This window comes from Sminthopsis crassicaudata, chromosome 2 (assembly GCF_048593235.1).
Source record: "Sminthopsis crassicaudata isolate SCR6 chromosome 2, ASM4859323v1, whole genome shotgun sequence".
NCBI classification, from domain to species: Eukaryota; Metazoa; Chordata; class Mammalia; order Dasyuromorphia; family Dasyuridae; genus Sminthopsis; species Sminthopsis crassicaudata.
Window position 1 is genome coordinate 320,609,482 of NC_133618.1, and position 20,105 is coordinate 320,629,586.

Consider the following 20,105-nt stretch of genomic DNA (forward strand, 5'->3'; position numbering starts at 1 on the left):
TAACAGGATAGGGTCAGGGCAAAGCAAAGTGTGTGTGTGTACAGAACAAACTATTAAGGAATAAAGTCAGTATTTCTTAAAGCCAGAGATATGTGAGAATTGAGAAATAACAATAGGTTTCACTAGCCAGAACCTCTGCTTAGGATATCAGGTACTGTTCTACATGTTATGCAGCCCTATCTTACATAATAAACAGTTTATGTTGAGAAGATATTGAGGAATAAGGGTTGAATTTTGTCATTTAAATAGATGTTTGGTAGTGTATGTCCTGAGACGTTTAAAAAAGATACAAATTTTGTTGTTTCCTTTTACATTGGCTCTTTCATATTTGTTTTATAATAAACACCTTCCTTCAATCTAAAACATAACATTCCTTTTTCCTCTCATCTGGTGAGTAAATGTTTTTATTTCAGCTGAGATGAGTCTCTTGTGGTGTTTTTGTGACAGATTTTTGTTAAGAACAAGCTCATTCTGGAAGCCTGGATTTCTTTGGTTTTAAAAATTTACTGATATTACTCTTTTGATATTGTCTTTATACCTTCCTTCTCTCTTATCCATTGAGTGAGCCACCCCTTGCAATAAAAATAAAGAGGAGGAGGGAGGAAAAAGCAGTTCTACCAATTTAGTTGTAAGACAATTCTAATATTTGCATTATCTCTGTTCAAAAATAAAATTGGGCCACAATAATCATACACTGTTAGGTTCTTAATAAGTGCTAAGTTGGTACTTAACAATTCTCTAGGTCAGAATTCACACCTTTAGTTCAAACTTTTAAGGGAGTTTTCACCTTGAAGGAATAAATTATACAGAAAAGAAACCTCCTCCTCCCAGAGAAGGATTATAACTTAAGAGACGATAGAACATTTACATTTTGGTGCCCACAACATGGGGCAAAGACTTTTGTTTATCCTGACTAGGACTTATTCTGAGCCCTTCAGAGGAGCTAGCCCGGACCTTAGAGTGCACCCTTTATTTTTATTTATATTAGTGGTATCTTCTGATTCTGGTAAGTTAATATGTCTTCCCATGTTTCTCTGGCTTCTTGATATTCATAATGATATTACATTTACTTAAATATGTAGCTATTCTTAATTTATTTCCTCAGCTTTCTAGAAATCATCTCACTAATTATATATTTCTTTTCTGTAGGGCATCTGACTGACCTAAGAGTAAAGCCATATCATAAACTGCAGAAGAAAGTTTGACCTTTGGAAACTACAAACTGAGAACTAATTTGACCTGTCAAAGGCATAAATAAGAAAAAGATAAAGTGTCCTTCCTTTACTACGGATCTTCAAAGTGTCTAGAATAGATCCTTGTGGGATTACTTCATCAAATATTATGTGTAATATGAGTGGAAAAGGTCCCGCCGAAAGCTTGAATGTTAAAGATAAGAATAATACACCATCCGTGACAGTCCAACAAGTAGAAGAAGGAGAAGAGCCATTATGTATCTGGGCTGTTGTGAAACCTGGCAATACTAAGGAGAAAATTGCCTTCTTTGCAGCCCATCAGTGTAGTAACAGGATAGGCTCAATGAAAATTAAAAGCACTTGGGATATTGATGGAAGAGCTACTAAGAGAAGGAAGAAATCTGTGGATCTTAAAAAAGTCAAGGTACAGTTAGAAAGAATGAAAGAAGGTAGTGTCAGGCCCTACCAGCCTGAGCCTTTTGCTTGTGATATTGAACACTGTTCTTTGCATTACATGAGTGACAATGGAAATGGATTCTATCCAGGAAGGCCTGCATCAGTTATCGAAATGGTTGCTTTCTTAGAGCAGAGAGCAAGTGCTCTGCTGGCTACATGCACCAAAAACTGTATCAACTCTTCTGCCACTCTGAGATTCACAAGGCAATCTAAGGAGATACCTCCAGCCTCTGATCTCTTCTGTGTCCTGGAAGCCTGTGAGGACCCCTTGAGAGGAAACCCCAAAGGCGGCAAACCACAGGGTGAGACTGTGCACGTGCTTGACATGGTGGCCAGGCTGGAGTCGGAATGCTTGAAGCAGCAGAGGGAACGGGAAACGGGGGGAGGCCTTTCTAGAAATAACAGCTTCCGAAGGCATGTGGGCCGGGTGTTGCTGGCAAGTGGCACTCAGGAGGAGGGGAATGAAGTTGTGAAGGGGTTCCCTGAAGTCCCAGATGCCCAGGAAAATCCCGCTGTGGCTGGAACTAGAGATGATGCCCCTGGGAGTGCCAGCCACTGCTCTTCTCTGCAGGGAACCAAGTCTTGGGAATGTGCCTCCCCTGCTTCGCTGTCAGCAGGTGTGGACTTCCGTGTGGACAGTGCAACATTAGAACCGGGGCAGCAGAGCGCTGTGAAAATACGGGGCAGGTGTGATGTGGAGATGACTGAGGAGCTCCAGGGGCCATCTTTTCTGCCTTGCACCCAGCCTCAAGAATTATCATCAGATGCTATGCAAAACAAAGGGGGGACTGTTGATTGTATGAGTAAGAAGATTGTGCCATTTCCCAGCCAGAATCTTGATCAAAGAATGAGAGAGTCTGTGTGTATTAGTATTTCTGTGTCCAAGGTGGAGAAAAACCAGGATTCTGGTATAAGCCTTTGTGAAGATCCACTCCCAGGGATGCTGTTCTTTCTTCAGCCTAATCAACCTGAAAAAATTGGTTCCGAGTTGAGTGAAAGTACAAGAAATTCCCCAAGATCTTTCTCAAACGAGGTTTCTTGTGCAGATGATACAGAACTTGGGGGGGAAAGTGTTTCAGTGGTAGAGCCCTTTGCACTGGTTGATTCTGCTACAGAAAGTACTATGGGAAATGTACTGCAGGGTCCAGAAGGTTCTTGTTTGAAGAAGCAGGTGTCTCATGACTTTTTGGAGACAAGGTTTAAAATCCAACAACTGCTGGAACCTCCACAGTACATGGCCTTCTTGCCCCATCATATAATGGTGAAAATCTTCAGGTTTCTTCCAACTAAGAGTTTGGTAGCTCTTAAATGCACTTGCTGCTATTTTAAATTTATCATTGAATACTATAACATCAGGCCAGCAGATTCTCGCTGGGTTCGAGATCCCCGCTATAAAGAAGATCCCTGTAAGAAATGCAAAAAAAAATATGTGAAAGGGGATGTGTCACTCTGCCGATGGCATCCAAAGCCCTACTGTCAAGCCTTGCCATATGGCCCTGGATACTGGATGTGTTGTCACCGGTCTCAGAAAGGTGTCCCTGGCTGTAAGCTGGGTCTCCATGACAATCATTGGGTTCCTGATCTGCGTGGTTAAAGCTGGCTGTATCCATAAGAAAGGAGGAAGCTGAAGAGGACTGTTAGAGCCTGTGTGAGGTTTAACTCTTAAAGTAATGAGTGATTTATTTTTAAACAATTATATGATCATTTTTTTTTTTTTTTTTTAACTTCAGTGAACTTTATGTTCAAGATGGCATCTATGTGTTTTAGGGAGGCCAGTGAGATAAGATTGGAGTGAGAATAAATGGAGTATCTTGAGTTGAAAATGGTTTGAATGGCAGGCACCAATGACAGGAGAAATTTTCCAAATGCAGATTAGTGGGATAAATATATAGTGTCCCAAAGGGACTACTTTTGAAGGGGATGACACTCATTCAGATGTACAAATTCTGGTATACGGTTTTTAAAGAAATCACTCATCACTGTATGCTTGATCTAAGGCTGTTATTTGTGGTTAGCAAATGAATGTCATGCCCTGTGTTGTTTACAGTGTATATAATTGTTTTGTTTTCACAGGCTGTGAAAGCAGAGGGTGGCCTTTACTTGGTAGTTGAGCACTTTTAGCTCCAATGTAAATAGCATTATTAAAATCTGTTGTACATAGTCAAAGCTGGCTGAACAACTTTATCACTACAATGCAGCTTGGAAGGCGTTGCAGCTATAGTTGTGTGCCCAGGTATCTTGCCTCAGATTTGTATATCCTGTATAAAACACAAATGTTTCCTGAATAAAATATGAATGTTTCCAATATAATATATGAATGTTTCTGGGAAGAAACTCTAAATACTGATGGGTTAGCTTGTTAAAAAATCCCAAGATTGATGGCTTAACTGGACAACTTTAAATTTAGACAAGAGCAACCCTCTGTTATGTTAGTGAAAATCAGTGAATAAAAAGAGTACTGTATAGTCAAATTATAAAATTGTTTACTTTATCCATATTGTCTGGTTATAATTTTTTAACTTCAATAAAATATAAATTCTAAGTAGGACCTGAATTTTATAGAGATTTCTTTTCAACATATTGAATGGGAGTCAGTTGTGGCAAAATGGAAAGGATTTCAAGTTGGGGGTAGGGGAGAAGAAGACTTGAAATGGTCTCAGCTGTGTTGTCTTTTTAACTATGACTTAGGCAAGTCATTTTACTGGACCTCAACTTCCTCAGAGTTTTATATCTAAATATCTTTGATCTGGGAGTTGATTCAAGAAAATCTTAATTTTCTTTTTTTTATATACTATATATATTTGAATGTAGGCCACATTTGTTTTTTTTCAGTGAATAATCAGTCAACTTTTGTGGGGGCAACATTTCTTGAAAATGATGTGAAACTAAAAAATGCAGATTAATGTATTAAACTTACGAGGAAATAGGGAGTTAGGTTCCTGTGATTACCAAAACTTATACTAGAGATTCCTGAAAACATTTTTTCTACATACATTTTTTTATAACAAAACATTACTTAGAATAATCTGCACTTTTCCTAACAGAAACTATGAAATAAACCCATAAAATGGGGGCAGCTAGGTGGCGCAGTAGATAGAGCACCAGCCCTGAAGTCAGGAAGACCAGATTTCAAATGTGACCTCCGACACTTAACTTGTCCTAGCTGTTTGACCCTGGGCAAAGTCACTTAATCCCAATTGCCTCAGGAAAAAAAAAATAAACCCTTAAAATGTAGGAGAGAGTAGAGGTAACCCTGCCCTGAGCTGGGAAGTGCTGAGGCCATGGTGTCAAAAGAATCTTGAGGTTACAAAGGGAAAAGGAGAGTTGATTAAAGATAATCTTTTTTGGCCTCATGATTGAGCATGTTGAAAAGCACATGCTTGGGTCAGAGCTCTGCCATTGATTGCCATAGGTTGGTGGGCAGCTGGAGATAGGAAGTGACCCATTTAATTTACCCACAGACTTAGCCACTTTTCCTTTTTTTTTTTTCCCCAGTTCCTTCATCGCTAGAACTTTCTGGAACTTGCATTGTGCCTCTTTTTCTCAACTGTGCAAAGCCACCGATATTGGTTGTCAACATGAAAGTGAAAATGAGGTTACTAATAAAATCCATGTGAATGCTTACATTGTGTGAATGAAGATTATGTTTTTTTGTTGAAAAGTGTGTCCCATTTTGGTTAGGAAAGTTGTACTAAATTCAGAAACAACTCAACAAATCTAAACACTTCATTTTGAAGAACAGACCAGTGTGACATCTTATAAATGGCAAAGCTGGGATTTAACTCTAGGTCTTAAATTCCAAATCCAAGACCAATTCTTACAGTCCCTGACACTGTTTAGAGATGAGGAGGATACTTGATAAAACAGACAATTGTCTCCCATTCTTAAGAGCTTGTCTTATTGGGGGCACATTAATGACACATGAATCGGACCTAGCCCTAAATGCAACAGCTCATGGAATAGGGAGGTCATTAAGGACATCAAGGTTTCACAGTATTTGTATTAATAAAATAATAAATTGAAAAAATTAACATTACTTTTAACCCTTTAAGTGTTTAACTCCCTAAATTGGCCTTCTATTACCCCATTCCTTAGTTATGCAATGGAGAGTGTGAAATGCATGGAGGGTTTAAAGCTCAGCTAGGGACAGCTCTGGGGTGGCAGAAAAGGTCTTGGTTTTTAAATGAGAACATATCCAGCCTCAACTGCATACCCTACTGTCTGCATGACTTTGAACATCATTTGTTCACAGAATGAGGTACTCCTTATCCCTCCCTACCTTAGAGTGCATTCAGATCTCAAATGAGAAGTAAAAAGAAACTGACAGTGCTAGTTATTACCGTTAACCCTGAATGAACAGCAGCAGCCAAGTGTTGTCAGCCCCTTAAGTTTCTGAAAACCACCTCAATGTGGCAGAGGCACATGAAGATTGTCGCTGAAGGCCGTGAGACTCCTGGGCTCTCAGTGCTGACAAGAAAAAGTCCCTTTAGATCCTTTTATTGTCCTTACGCAGCAGTTTCCAGATACATTACTGGGCTACTACTAGGGAAAAAATGCACTTCCTTCCCTATACCACAATCCTTGTTAAAATTCTGTTAAAAGTCCTCCAGAAATCTTTTAAAGCAACCCTGGATAGATAGCTTGCTCTTAGTTTAGAGGTCTATGGTTCCTTAAGGAGTCTTACGGATTTGTATGGGGAAAATGATTAAGGCTTTTCCTCGGTACCTGGAGCCTCAGCTAAACCCTGAGCCCTGAGGTGAGCGCTGTTCCTGTCTGCATGTTACAGGTGAGGAAACTGAGCTTCCGGCCCAGGCCCCTGTTACTCTGCTAGTGCCTGAGGCCAGTTTTAAACTCCGATCTCCCGTCTGCAGACCACGCATTCTGAGCAGCCCTGTGCCGTCACGCACTGCAGCACGGTACACCCCACGCATGCTCACACACCTCCACACTATACCGTGTAAGATACAAAACATCTGTAACAGCAGACAGGAACAGCGCTCACCTCAGGGCTCTTGGTGAGGGCCAAATACATTAACTACAAGTCCTTAGCTTGGTGCAGGCGCATAGTCAGTACTATATAGCATCGGCATCATTATTGTTTCCCCTGGCGGTCCTGGGTGGGCAGCACGTTTCCGCCGCAGTCCTCGAGGATCGGGTTTAGCTGAGGCTCCAGATACCGAGGAAAAAAGCCTTGATGAATAAGTTCTTGGGCACAGCGGAAGGGAGCAGACCTAACAGTGGAGCTCTCCGCGCAGCCAGCGTTAGTTAGGGGCGGGCGGCGGCAGAGCGGTGCCCCGGCGGGGTGTGGGAGCAGCCAGCGCCCAGCCCGGCCCCCCCGGGGCCCCGAGGAGCCGGCGATTCCAGCTTGGTAAGGGTGCAGTGTTGTCTGCGAAGTGGTGGGAGAAGCACGCAGTTTGACCCCGCAGCATCCCTCGCTCAGGGACGGGCTGGCCTTGGCCCGACGGCCCTCAGGGATTTAGAAGATGAGATCATCTGCATGGGTTCTTCACGCTGGCACTCGTCGAGGCCGCCACAAATGCTGGGCGGTGCGCTCACGGGAAGGACGAGACGCTGCCCGGCTTTAGGTGTGGGGGCCGCGATCCCTCCCAGCTCCTTCCACCCAGGGGCTTCTGAACTCGGGCTCATTGCAACATCGGTGTTTTGTGTGGTCCCCCAGCTGCCTTTGACTAGCCCATTTCCGCCCCCTCCCCCAGCAGGTGGAAATGTGTGTCACCTTTGTCACCATGACCCTTCCAGGACTGGCTCCCACAAGCATCAGCCTAGGAAGTTTCTTGTTAATTTCGTAGGCTCCAGAAGGCAGGAGTCCTGAATCAACACAAACGAATTTATGCGCTGGCAGCCTGTTCTTCTCCAGCCTAGCCCATCCAGGTTCTCACTTTTTGAGGAGTCGCACACTACCCCCCACATCCAAGCTTCTTTTTTTGGGGGAGGGTACTCTATGTGGAAGCGGAAGCCAGTCCTGGGTCTTCTGAGCTCCGGCCGCTGGATATGCTGACTGCTTCAGGTCCCCTCCAGTTGTTTTGGGAGATGAAAGACTGCTGCAGCCACGCTGTCCTTCGGGAACAGCCCTATAAGCTGCCTGCCCACCTACCACCAGCTCAGCATGGTGGGCTCCATCCTGACAGCCCTCCCCCGGAAGGAGCTAGCTACCCAGGCTGAGGGCAAAGAGCAGGGGAGAAAGGGAGGACTGGGCAGTGCGCTCCATCAGCCTCACCCCCCGCAGCTCAACCAAGTGCAACAAGTGCGGAGTTAATGCAGAAGCATTTTTTGTTGTTGCTGTTGTTGAAATGTGTTGAGTATTGAATTCCACTTGTTTTCAAAGCAGGCGAGTGTCAAGGTACGTGTATTTAGTTTGAGGAAAACTTAATATATTTCTGGTTCCCCTGCTCCAGCCTTGCCTAATTTTAGCCTGTGTGTTTCAAGCCCATGCACCCTCGAGGGGCTCCAACCATCTCAGGGCTATTTTGACAACTCCTTCCCAAAAAGAGCTTTGGAACTCTGTTCTTTTCTTAGCTAGGTAATTATGTATAGTTAACGGTTCATCAAATTATTAGTTATCAAGTTTCATTCTAATCCTCACTGCTTAGTTTAAAAAAAATTAGAACTTGAAAAAGGACAAATACCTAAGGTAGAATACTGTTTAGATTTACTGCATTAAAAAACATTTCATCTGCAGTCCTCAGGATGCTGTTATAATTGGGTTGGAAGTTACAAAGTAAATTTCTATATTATGACACTGCAAAGAGCTTTCAGACTTATTTAGGTTTTTTAGCAAAAATCATTTAGTGTTCTTTTCTTATAATCACTTCTAAATGAACCAGTCAACCACACTTGTTATTGACACTCCATTTTTATTCCCTGTTAACTTACACATGTGCAAAACATTTTAAAAATTATATATTCTATTACAAAAAAATTTCTCAAACACAGCCCATTTCAAACAACCTTTTTGGTGTCTGTAGATTTTACTATTACATTGTTTCAATAAATGATTTTAAAATGGAAAACATGACACATACCAAGTTCTATGGCTTTTCATTTTAAAAAATACCAGCTTCAATTTTTAATAAACTGTTTACAAATTTTTTTTGCACCTCATTAGACAAGATTTAGAGAAGCAGGAAAGGTGGGAAAACCCCAGTGGTTACAATATGTATGTAAGAGAATGCTTATATGGTTGATCAATGCAAAATTTAAAAATTCTCAGGTGCTCAATACCAAAGGATCAGATATTTTATAACTACATAAAGTGCTTCTAGTTAACAGTAACAACAAAAAAGTCCCATTTTAAAACTTGTACTCAATGCTGAATAAGGGTTTAAGATAAAGCAGTTTTAAAAGCCTTATCTCATTCATGGTCTCTTTGTAAGCTCAATTGAGAGTACCATGATTATTGACTATTCGTTAAGTAATATACTCATCTAGAGTCAAATTCCTTTCAACTCCACCAAATAGCTACTTCTCCACTGTGGTCCTGATTAGCTAACCCTTTTGTACGAAAGCTTTCTGACTCCCATCTAACAAGATTTAAATGTCTTTGGTTTTTTGTTTATTTGTTTTTTGTAAAGTCTACCTTTGCCATTTTCTATGGGGGAAAAAAAGAAGACCCAAAATCATGGAGTTTTGATAAAGCAAAGGTGGATAACCCTTTATATAAAAATACCCAGTGCTCCTTAGGATGACAATCTCAAAAGGGTCACTGAGACTGAACTCCTAAGACAAGAATGGATTATAACACACCCTGGGTTTTTCTACCAAATGGTACTTATATCAACATTAGAAAAAAAAATCATGCATCTCATCCTCTTGTTTGGAGGAAAGTATCACTAGAACGGAAATGGGAAGAACAAGCCTCAAAATTAATTCTCTGAGGCATCTTGGCTTAACCACACCAGAAAAACAAAAAAGACGGTATCACGTATTTTCATGGGAACTTTTTCCCCTTATGTATCAAAAAATCTAAAAACTACATATGCATGTCAGTAAAGGCTTTTCCCTTACCAGTCCCCTTGACACATGGAGAGAATGACAAGACAGATCTCATTGGGGGGGGGGGGGGGGGGGAGAGAACCTCTGTTCTAAAGGACAAACTTCAGATTTCTGAAGTCTCACTGAGTAAAAAATAGCATCTTCAAAGCAACAAAGATTCTAAACTGATAAGTGAGATGGCTCTCCTTGGGAGCACTTGCCATCAACTTGTATTGAAAATGAATCTTGGGGCAGCTAGGTGGCACAGTGGATAGAGCACCAGCCTTGAATTCAAGAGGACCCCAGTTCAAATCTGGTCTCAGACACTTAACACTTCCTAGCTGTGTGACCCTGGGCAAGTCACTTAACCCCAGCCTCAGGAAAAAAAAAAAAAAGAAAAGAAAAGAAAAGAAAAGGAATCTTGCAGTGGAAGAAACCACCAGAGTGACCACTAAATTAAGGGGCCTTTTTGCTAGTGCACAAACTAGGCAGATTCACTACTAACAAAATGAACTTGGATTTCAAAACACATAGTAGTGAGGCTAGCAGGAATTCAATTCTTAGCTAGCCAATTGAGCTTAAACAATTACATATAAAAGAAAATAGATTAAAAAAAATCTAGAACATTATTGCAAGTTTCTATTATCTCTTTTGCCTGTGGCTATGGGTCCTACGAAAAATAAATCCAGTGTTTCTTTGGTGTGTGGGTAGTAAAAGAAAGATGATAGCCAAGTGCTCTCTATTCCATAAAATTTCTGATAATCTGAGAAAGCAGCACAAATGAACTCATTTGAATTAAAAAAAAAAAAAAAAAAAAAAAAAAAAGTAACCCATGATAACCAAACTCTAAAAGCAATCAACATTCTAAATTACACACTGGGTTGTTTGTACAAAATACGTGGACATGAAACCTAGCAATTTTGTTGAAAATGTTTAAGTTGTGAGTTTTCATCAATAAAGAATAACTTTAAAATGACTGCAAATACAATCATTTCTCTACATATTAATGAAAAGATAACAGAACTTTGTTATTTTAAAAACTAGGATTCTGAGAACTACTATCCCCAATATTATGAAAAAACAAATCATGTTTTCAAGTTCCCAAAATTCCTTTTCTTCTGTGATTACTGGCCACTTGTGCAAGGTTCATCATCTTCAATGCTTACCCATGGATATGTAGGTTGTGAAGTGGTCATAAGGGTGAATTTACCTAAATTTACAAAAGTTCTCATCACAGTCAATCTTTGTAAATAAAAATGTTTAAGTTTAATAAATGTTTGTTGAATTTACTTCTGCTTTTAAAAAATTAGTTTATTTATTTTTTGTTCCAGGCACTACTTAACTGAATAGGTAAAACTACACATTATGGGAGAGAAATTTTCACTATGCAAATCTATCATTGTCTCTTTGATGTTTGCTAGCGATGTCCTGTGTATGCCTTGAACCATGATGTCACTGAGGCTGCAGCCGAGGAAATCATCCCCCCAGCACTACTGCTAGCAACTGGCTGGGACACTTGCGTGCTGTGACTCTGCAGCACCTCGACGGGCTGGGAAGGGATGTCACAAAAGCGGGGGCTTGGCAGATTCTCCCAGTCTGTTCCTAGGTCGGTCTCTTCATCACTTATATGTTCATCTCCACTTTCGTCTGTTTCTCCAGCAGCCGCAGGATCCAAAAATTCCATGGAATCCTCCAGATCAGCACTGACTTCAAAGGGCCCAGACCTGTGGGAACAAAGGGATGGATGCCCCTTTTAACAATACACTTTTTATATGTAATCTTACTTATGAGATATGGAGAATTAGAGATAATTATGTAATAGTTTTTCCCAAATTATTTTGTATTTGTGCCCCTGTTTTTAACTGAAGTTTGCATGGGTAAACTTCACATTCCACATAAGTGACGGACAAAAACCTGATTCAATTCTACTCGACAACTTTTTTATGAATGAAGCTGGCAAGGTTCCCATACCTACACTCATGAGGAATGGTGGCAGCAGTAACTTGCTGCATCCTGGAGCACTGGAACAATATGTGACTTACAAGATGGTCACACAGCCAGTTACATATCAGGAGCAGGACTTGAACCCAGGTCTTCCTGCCCCTTAGGCAAGCCTTCAACCTTTTGAGTTGGAGGTTCAGGAAGAGTTTAATACACGTCAAAATTGCCCACTGCAACTCTTTGCTCACCTTTTCTGTGCTGTGTACCTGATGCCATGAATAGATATCTCTGAGTAATAGGAAGTAGAGATCTGAGAAGTCATAGGCAGCCAAGTAGGGGCAATGCATACAAGCACCATTTTTTCTTTTTTAAAAGAAGTTTGGGGGCAGCTAGATGGCGTAGAGGATAGAGCACCGGCCCTGACGTCAGGAGGACCTGAGTTCAAATCCGGCCTAGCTGTGTGACCCTGGGCAAGTCACCCCAATTGCCCCAGCAAAAAAAAAAAAAAAAAAAAAAAAAAAAAATTTGCATAAAATTGGGAGATTTAAGATGATTTTTTTTAAGGTGAACATATTTATAAGAAGCAAGCAGGGGACAGTCACTACATAGGGAGAGAACAAGATGAAGGGTGCCTGTGGAGGAGGCCTCCTTATCAAGAAGGGGGTGAGGGGGGAATCAGCTCAGAGATTGGAGTAAGGCACAAGGGATGCAAGTAAATGTATTTTTAAAACTTTTTAATACTTCTCTGTCACACTTTTAAAATGTCTTTATGCATGGTGTGTCATAAAGTAAAATATTAGAATTATTCTAATACCCAAACACTTGGTTTATAAGTTTTCTTTGAGATGTATGCTAAGTTTCAGTAATAGGCTGAACCAAATTTCAGTTTTTTGGAGAGACAAACCTTTAAATATTTCCAAAATTTAATTATAAAATTTTAGTTAAAAAAACAAAACAAAACAGGAAAGCTTTTACATTGTTATTTTTAGAGGTGCCATTTTAATAGCTCAATTTAAAAGCCTCATAAAGCTTCTAATCAAAGAAATTTTTATCAAATATTGTGCCATTTAATTGGTTGTTACAGTTCTTGCAGGTTCAAAACTAGCCATCACAGCTCTTATGGGAAAAATATGTAATTACTTACTAAAATCTAATGACATTTCTTTATGACCATAAAAATCTAATGCCCATTACTTTATGGATGAGGAAACTATAGTATCATGAGAGTAGACAACAACTTCTAGAGAGACATTTCATAAAGTTCCAGACTCACTCTGTTTGTGGCTCATGGCTTAGTCACTTCCGAAGTGATTTTTCTTGGATTATTATAGTTAAAGGTTAGTCTTTTACTAGTATAAATAATTGTGCGGGGGAATGGGAGAAGACATTTCCTTAGGGAGGCCAATCCTATTTTGATAGCTCTATTTATTTATTAAGAATTTTTTCTTTATTCCAAGTCTTAATCCTTTTCTTAGCACCTCCTACTAAGGACAGAGTTAAGGCTTGGAACAACGTTCTATTTAAGTCTGACTTCCTGGGGCTAAGCAAAGTCTAATAACCTCTCTTCACATGAATTTTTTAAGTGCTTATAGGTATCCATCATATGTCCCTTATCTTCTAAATAAATCTAAGTAAATCTCTCTAGCTCCTTCCACCCTACTTCTCGTATGGTTTGCCTTTCATGGCCTTTATCACCTGGCTGCTATTCTTAAAGAGTCAACATCCTTCCTACCAGATAGAGAGAGTCAAGGAAGTCATTAAGTATTTATTACATATGCCAGAGATTGTGCTAAGTGCTGAGGGCCAAAAGATAAGTGTCTGCCCTCAAAGAACTTATGTTCTAATGGAAAGACAGTACATAAAAGAGAGCTAAGGGATACAGAAGAGAAATCTGGAGAAGGGGTTGCTTTGGGTCCTTCCTTAAAACGGGAGCTCCACAAAGAATGGACCAGTGAGAGAGAGAGAGAGAGAGAGAGAGAGAGAGAGAGAGAGACCAGGGAGCAGAGGGGTAAGAAGCTGAGGCATAGGAGTGAAACCCGGAGGATTGATGATGACTAGCTTGAGTTACTCCTCAAGTGTGGAAGCCACACTGAGTGTTCTAGATTGGTGCCTCTCCTAATGCCCCCAAAGACCTTTAGTTTTTCTGGCTTCGTGTCTCCCTGCTGGATTATACTGAGCCTATAATAGAACTTTTTAACGAGAATTACTATCTAGGAGGGGGAAATCTGAAACACAAGGCTATGCAAGGATCAATGTTAAAAAATTATCTGTGCATTTGTTTTAAAAATAAAAAGCTTTAAAAACCAAAAAACTAAAAATAAAAAAGAGAATTACTATCTAAATTCATATAACCTATATCATACTAGTAAGGTTGGTTTTTTAGAAACTCAAGTGTATGATTCACTAAATTTCACCTTATTATATTCATTTTTCTATTTTGATGAGATCTTCTTAGATGCTCTTTTAACCAATTTTATTAGTTGCTTTTCATAGATTCTGCAAATATAAAAACTTTTTCAATCTTTACCTTATGTTATAGATTTCCTTATCCATCCAAATGTTCAGAAGAGAAAAATCTTTTTTTCATAGTTTTGACCCCTTCAGAAATGAAGAGATTTTTTTTCAAATGAGTTATGGCCTGCATAATGTCAGGATGAGGCTGCATTCTAAGGAAATGACCATAGCAGCATCAGACAGAATGAAAAGCACTCCATGAGGATTGAATTTGCGCATCCAGGTGAAAAGGAGTTTCTTACCTGCCCAAGTTTTCGGTGTCTGGACTGACCAGGTACATTAGATTCCTGAGTGTATGTAGTGGGTGCAATAGGTCTAAATTTACATGCTAGAAAAAGCAATACAAAGAAAAATAAGTATCTTCGAGCTCTTACCACCCCAGAGTCAAAGATCACCCCACAAACAGTTTGTACCTGGGAAAAGCAGAGGTAAAGAATATTTGCGTTCAACTTTTTAACTGCACGAGTAAACTTCCGCCGGCTGAGATTCTCTCCACAAAACTCACTGTAAAACATAGAATGAGTGTTGGAATAGAACCTTTCTCAAAACAAAATGTCTATTTTGGTTCAATCTAAAACATATCAAGGTTCTCAAAAGTTCAATTTTTGCACATACCTTTTTTGTTCCTTGACCATTTGAAAATTTTTTCTAAATTCTTACTTTTGAGAATCTGCTTACCCTGAATGATACCATGTCTCAATTTTATAGTATTTTTATTATATTTTTCTATTTAGGCATATTTCTTAAGCAGAAGATTATGTGTATTCTCTTAAGAACTTTTATGTGTATGAGGTGTACACTGATTTTTGTGCATGAGCAGTTTCATTATTCTAGAATACCATCTCACAATTTCTTAGACTACAGTCAAGAAGAATGAAATGAAAATTTATAATCTTACTTGAGTAGATTAACTAACAGATTACAACATTCAAACTTATGTAGCCCATAACAAATAAGTGTATCAGACATCATTCAAACTCAAATTACTTGCCTGTTACATAACTTTTTGGGAAGATTTACATCAAGTATATGAGACAAAATGTTGACAAGTTGAGTTGCATAGCACAGGGCAGCACTGATGGTGTAGGCAGGGTTATTATGTTCCATATCTAAAGCATAAAGAAGATGACATGAGGGGGGGGGAGGGGGAAAGCATAAGTTGATTAAATCTGGCATTTATTATTTCTAACTTATCACAATGTTGGGTTGTGTTTTACTGTTTAACCCATGACAATCTTGTGACTGGGGAAAATGGTTCTACTCCTCAAGCTTATTTGCTTTGGCCCAGACCTAGGATTTATTTGGATACGGAGTCAGTCCAGGGACTCAGCTCAGTAGCTATTCGGTCACTTAAGAGTCCTAAAAAGCTGCCCAGGCCCACTGAAAGGTTCAGAGATCTAACCAAGATCAAACAATATTTGTGAGGGACAGGTAAATAGATGGTTCAGTGGATAGGGCTGGACCACAAGTAGGAAAACACATCTTCAGGAGTTCAAATCTGGACAAGTCACTTCATCCTGTTGGGGTCAGTTTCCCAAAGATGAGCTAGAGAAGAAAATGCAAAACTCCTCCAGTATATGCCAAGAAAACCCCAAACGGGTCACTAAGAAACATACATGGCTGAAACAACAGAACAGCAATAAAAGGATATCAACTGGGGTCACACTGAAGTGAATGTTACTTCTCTATCCACTGCTCATGCTGCCTCAGGGATCAAGTATCAATTGTTAGTTAATAAATACTTATTGAATGACTGGTGTAAAAAGTTTAGTAGGCTTATTTCTTTAATGAAGTATGGCCATGTTCCAGGCACTTTGCTGGCTAGGTCCATAAAGAGCTTATGTTCTAATAAGGAAACAACAATGAGACACATAACCAAATACAGAATTAGATGCATCAAACTATCTTAAGTGTCTGGATTGGGGTTTGAATTCAGATTTTTTACTGAGCTCAAATTTAGCACTTTTTTCATCTCAGCAATATACTTAGAGAAGCAGAGAATCTAATGGCCTTTTCCTAGTCTTTTAATGAGAATAGGAAGTGAAGAATAACACACTGAATTTCAAATGCTGAGGAGATCTTTAAGAAAACAAAACAAAACAGCTCACTGTGCACAGTACAATTGTAATTTTACTACAGAATTACGAGTAATTTTTTCCTGCCAAATAAATTGCAGAACTTTAAAAAGAATTAAACAATTAATAATGGTATCCTCAATATAGTTTCAGCTCCATTTTGGCCTGTCATAGGCCAAAAGACTACATAATAAAACAGAAATGCTTATTTTCTTCAGATTAAATAGTCTGAAAACTTAAAATCTATTAAAGTTTTCCAAGAGAAAACATTTTACTTCTTACCAGGTCCCTGTGTTGTTTTTTTCTCTTCTACCCAATTGTAGTAAGCAGAATAGTCTCCATTGTTGGGGAGACTAATCCATGGTCCTGCAATACTAATGCTTGTATCTCCATTGTGGTCATCACAAACCCATCTCCCAGAGAGATAAGTAGTCCTCCTGGCTTCTGCAAGCTTGCTCACAGTGCTAGAGGTCATGGCAGTGTCACTCTCTGAAGCAGTGTCGGCAGGGTCTCTGAAAATTAGAAAAAGTACATGCTGACTGACTATATGGAAATAGGTTGTGCATGACTGCATATGTATAAATATCAAATTACTTACTGTCTTAGGGAAGGGGGGGACATAATCTGAAGTTCAAAATTTAAAAAAAATAATTATTTTAAGTTCTTTAGTATTTTACCTAATACTTTCTCAACTTTTGGATAGGCCATCAAATTTTAGGTAAAGATAAATATTTTATAAAGAGAGAAAACATAACTCTGTCAGTTGAATGGATAGACATTAGATTTACCTATACTTATATATGAGGGGATAGCTTTTATGATAAGGTAGAGTTCTTCAGGAGACTCTTACTCCACCTAATTCTAGTGACTTGATTCAATGAAGAAAATTATTATATTATAACCTTCAGTTTTAATTCCCTCAACTTTTAAATTTATTTTTATCATTTCTACTCCACTGAGTAATTTTTTTCTTGCCACAGAAAACATTAAGCAAAATAAGAGTTGAGTAGTTTGGCCTTCTTACTACCCCAAATACTCTAAGCAGTAGAAGTCTTATCATTTCTTTGTTACTTGCTTTTTTTTTTTCCTTCTTAAATAATACTCATCAACAAAAATGTTAAAACTCATAGAAGGGGGGGGCAGCTAGGTGGCGCAGTGGATAGAGCACCAGCCTTGAATTCAGGAGGACCCAGCTTCAAATCTGGTCTCAGACACTTAAAACTTCCTAGCTGTGTGACCCTGGGCAAGTCACTTAACCCCAGCCTCAAAAAAAAAAAAAAAAGAAAACTCATAGAAGTACAACCTAAACCATATGCTAAACTGCCCATGTTAACCTCATGCTAGCAATTTAATCTATAAATTTATGGAGAAGCTTAAAATTAGAATCTAAATAATGAAAGATTTCTTATTAGGATTAGAAGGAAGATTGTTTTTAAGGAAGGGGTTAGGTAGATAAAAGACATGATAAAGAAGGGATTCTGATCAGGAAGCACAATTATAGGTAAAGCATCATACCACAACTTTTGTTTATCAAAATACTCAAGGTTATATAAAAAAGATGTCAAAGAAAAAGGATAATCCTTAGGATGAATACAGCTGGGAAACTAGGGATGGCTGCATCATAGCATGCTCCACATCTGGAAAAGAGACCTTAGAAGTCAGCTAGATTCAGGAAGACAGCAAAAGGAGAAGAGAGAACTGAATGACCTCAATTTTTCACTAAAGTATGATTCTGAGTCCTTTGTTGAGAGAGTTGGGATAAGGGATGGAGCAAGGTATATGTTATGGGCCAGTGAACTTGAAACAAGGATTCTTACAAGATGCTAAGTAGAATTAATAAGACAATGGTTATCTAGTTTAGCATGGTGCTTAATGGTTCTCTAGTTCAGTACATGTACTTAGTACTTAATACAGTTCTACAAGATTCACACCTATGATGATGTAATTATAGTAGAGTATATAACAGCCAGCAAGGACTGAGACAGATTCATTCCATCATCCACCTTTGTGGTGGCAAGAGGCTGAAGCACAAGCCCTCGACTCAGAGAGATTCGTTCCATCTTCATCAGCCTCCTCGTGGCTGGCCTGGATTCTTGCTCCCCCCACTGAGACCAAGGCTGGTCTGAAAGGCTCTCAAGAAAGCTAGCTGGGCCACAGGCAAGGAAACTAGACTGTGAAGGAGATAATAAAGGATTTGGACTTTAACACCTGGCTATACTTGTGGTGATTACTGAACTGAAAAGAAGGCTGGTCCAGAGATCTCCAGAAAACCAACTGGAACATTATAGGTTTGGAATAGCTTTTGTGGAAATTCAGAAATGGAATCATCTACCATTGTTCTCTTGTTCAGCTGTGATCCTGTGGACCATAGCACACAGTACCATTTCCTCCTCCAGGGCAAACAGAGAATAAGTGGCTTGCCCAGGGTCACACAGCTGAGGTCTGAGACCAAATTTGAACTCACATCTTCTTACCTCCAGGTGGGCCCAGCTCTCTACCTGCCAGCCTGCCGGCCAGCCAGCCTATTAAGGAAGTGTAAAAGGATTGCTTTGCTACAATTGGGGCCCAGTAAAGATCATTATCAGCATCATAATGTTGGATGAAATGAAGGACATCATCTATTGGGATAAAGAGTCATTATTTAACAACATTTTCCAGATGGAAATAGGCAGAAATTAGATTTACATAAAGATCTCAAACAATATACCACAACAAGATCCAGATACAAAAGGTCATGTGAACAAATTAAGAAGAGGAGAGGTCTTATAACTATGAAGAGGGGAAGAGTCTTTGACCAAAGAATAGGGAAGGTCTCAAAACACAAAATTATTAATTTTCATTATATAAAAGTGAAGGATTGTTGAAGAAAAGAAATGCAATTAAATTAAAAGGCAAAGTCATCTGAAGGAAATAAGTTTTTATGGCAAATTTTCCTGAGAAAAACCCGACATGAAGCATATATATAAAGAACCGATGTCAAATGTGTAAGAAGAAAAATCATTTCACCAAACAAATGTTGTCTAAGCATACAACTGGCATCCAAAAATAAATAAATTAATTAATTAAATAAAAGGAGAGCTTATCACAAACCATAAAGTGTTCTACAAAAAGTTTAAAAAACAAGACAAAACAAAACCTAGGCTAGCAAAGATGACAAAAGAAAAATGGCCAATTTTTCAAAGTACTACAGGAGGATGAGCTCACTAGCGTATTTAGTTGATATGTGAAATGATCCAACCATTCCATCCAACCATTCCAGACAATAATTTGGAAATAATCCCCAAAGTCATGAAACTGTGTTTATCTCCTTTTTACTCCACAAAGAGATCAAAGGACAAAGGAAAAGGGCCCATATGTATAAAAATATTTATAGTATTCTTTTATGTTGTATCAAAAAACTGGAAAGTGGGTACCAGAGAATCACTAAACAAATTTATGGCATATAAATGTAGTGAAATTTTACATAATTATAATAAATTATGAGAAGACACATTCAGAGAAACTTGGCAAATTTAATATTGACCAAATAGTGATGAACAAAAGGAAAACATCTTCTCTAATCCTCAATTACCTCATCTGTAAAGTGAAGGGTGTGAGATTTAGATAAGCTCTAAGGTCTATTCCAGTTCTAAGGGTAAGGAAGAAGGAAAGAAGGAAGGAAGGGAGGGAAGATTACTCTACCTTATGCCAGTTTTCACTTCTTCAATAGGAAAAATGACAGAGGTGAGTTCTAGAATATGAGAGCGTCGAAGATCTGCCAGAAGCTCATACTGACTTCGTAAATCTTCATGCTTCTTTTCCACCAGCTCTCCAAGTTTGCGATTGTGCCTCTGGATTTTTTCCTTTTTTTCCTGGTGCCGCTGCGCTCGGCAGGACAACTTCTGATTCTTTTCCTTAGTTTTTACAAGGCCCTCAGAATCTGACAGAACAATGACAT

At 39.0% G+C, this 20,105-nt stretch overlaps 2 protein-coding genes across 11 annotated transcripts in view; one reads left to right on the top strand and one right to left on the bottom strand.

Moving 5' to 3' along the window:
* FBXO34 (F-box protein 34) overlaps positions 1-5,271 on the top strand; it is a 53,049-nt gene extending 47,778 nt beyond the window's left edge. For 9 of the 10 annotated variants that reach the window (XM_074290199.1, XM_074290193.1, XM_074290190.1 and 6 more), the window contains one exon: positions 1,150-4,192. In XM_074290199.1, coding sequence (XP_074146300.1) covers positions 1,342-3,243 — 1,902 coding nt within the window. In that variant the 5' untranslated portion in view covers positions 1,150-1,341 and the 3' untranslated portion in view covers positions 3,244-4,192. Of the gene's footprint in view, positions 1-1,149; positions 4,193-5,144 lie in introns of those variants that run through there. The other variant, XR_012486484.1, reaches the window with a different exon arrangement.
* Positions 5,272-8,507: 3,236 nt separating this feature from the next.
* The window catches only part of ATG14 (autophagy related 14), a 42,369-nt gene continuing 30,771 nt past the window's right edge, over positions 8,508-20,105 (bottom strand). The window contains exons 5-10 of the mRNA XM_074290200.1: positions 19,850-20,087; positions 16,451-16,680; positions 15,085-15,202; positions 14,507-14,597; positions 14,336-14,421; positions 8,508-11,362 (exon numbers count right to left, since the gene is read on the bottom strand). Coding sequence (XP_074146301.1) covers positions 11,056-11,362; positions 14,336-14,421; positions 14,507-14,597; positions 15,085-15,202; positions 16,451-16,680; positions 19,850-20,087 — 1,070 coding nt within the window. The 3' untranslated portion in view covers positions 8,508-11,055. The remainder of the gene's footprint in view (positions 11,363-14,335; positions 14,422-14,506; positions 14,598-15,084; positions 15,203-16,450; positions 16,681-19,849; positions 20,088-20,105) is intronic.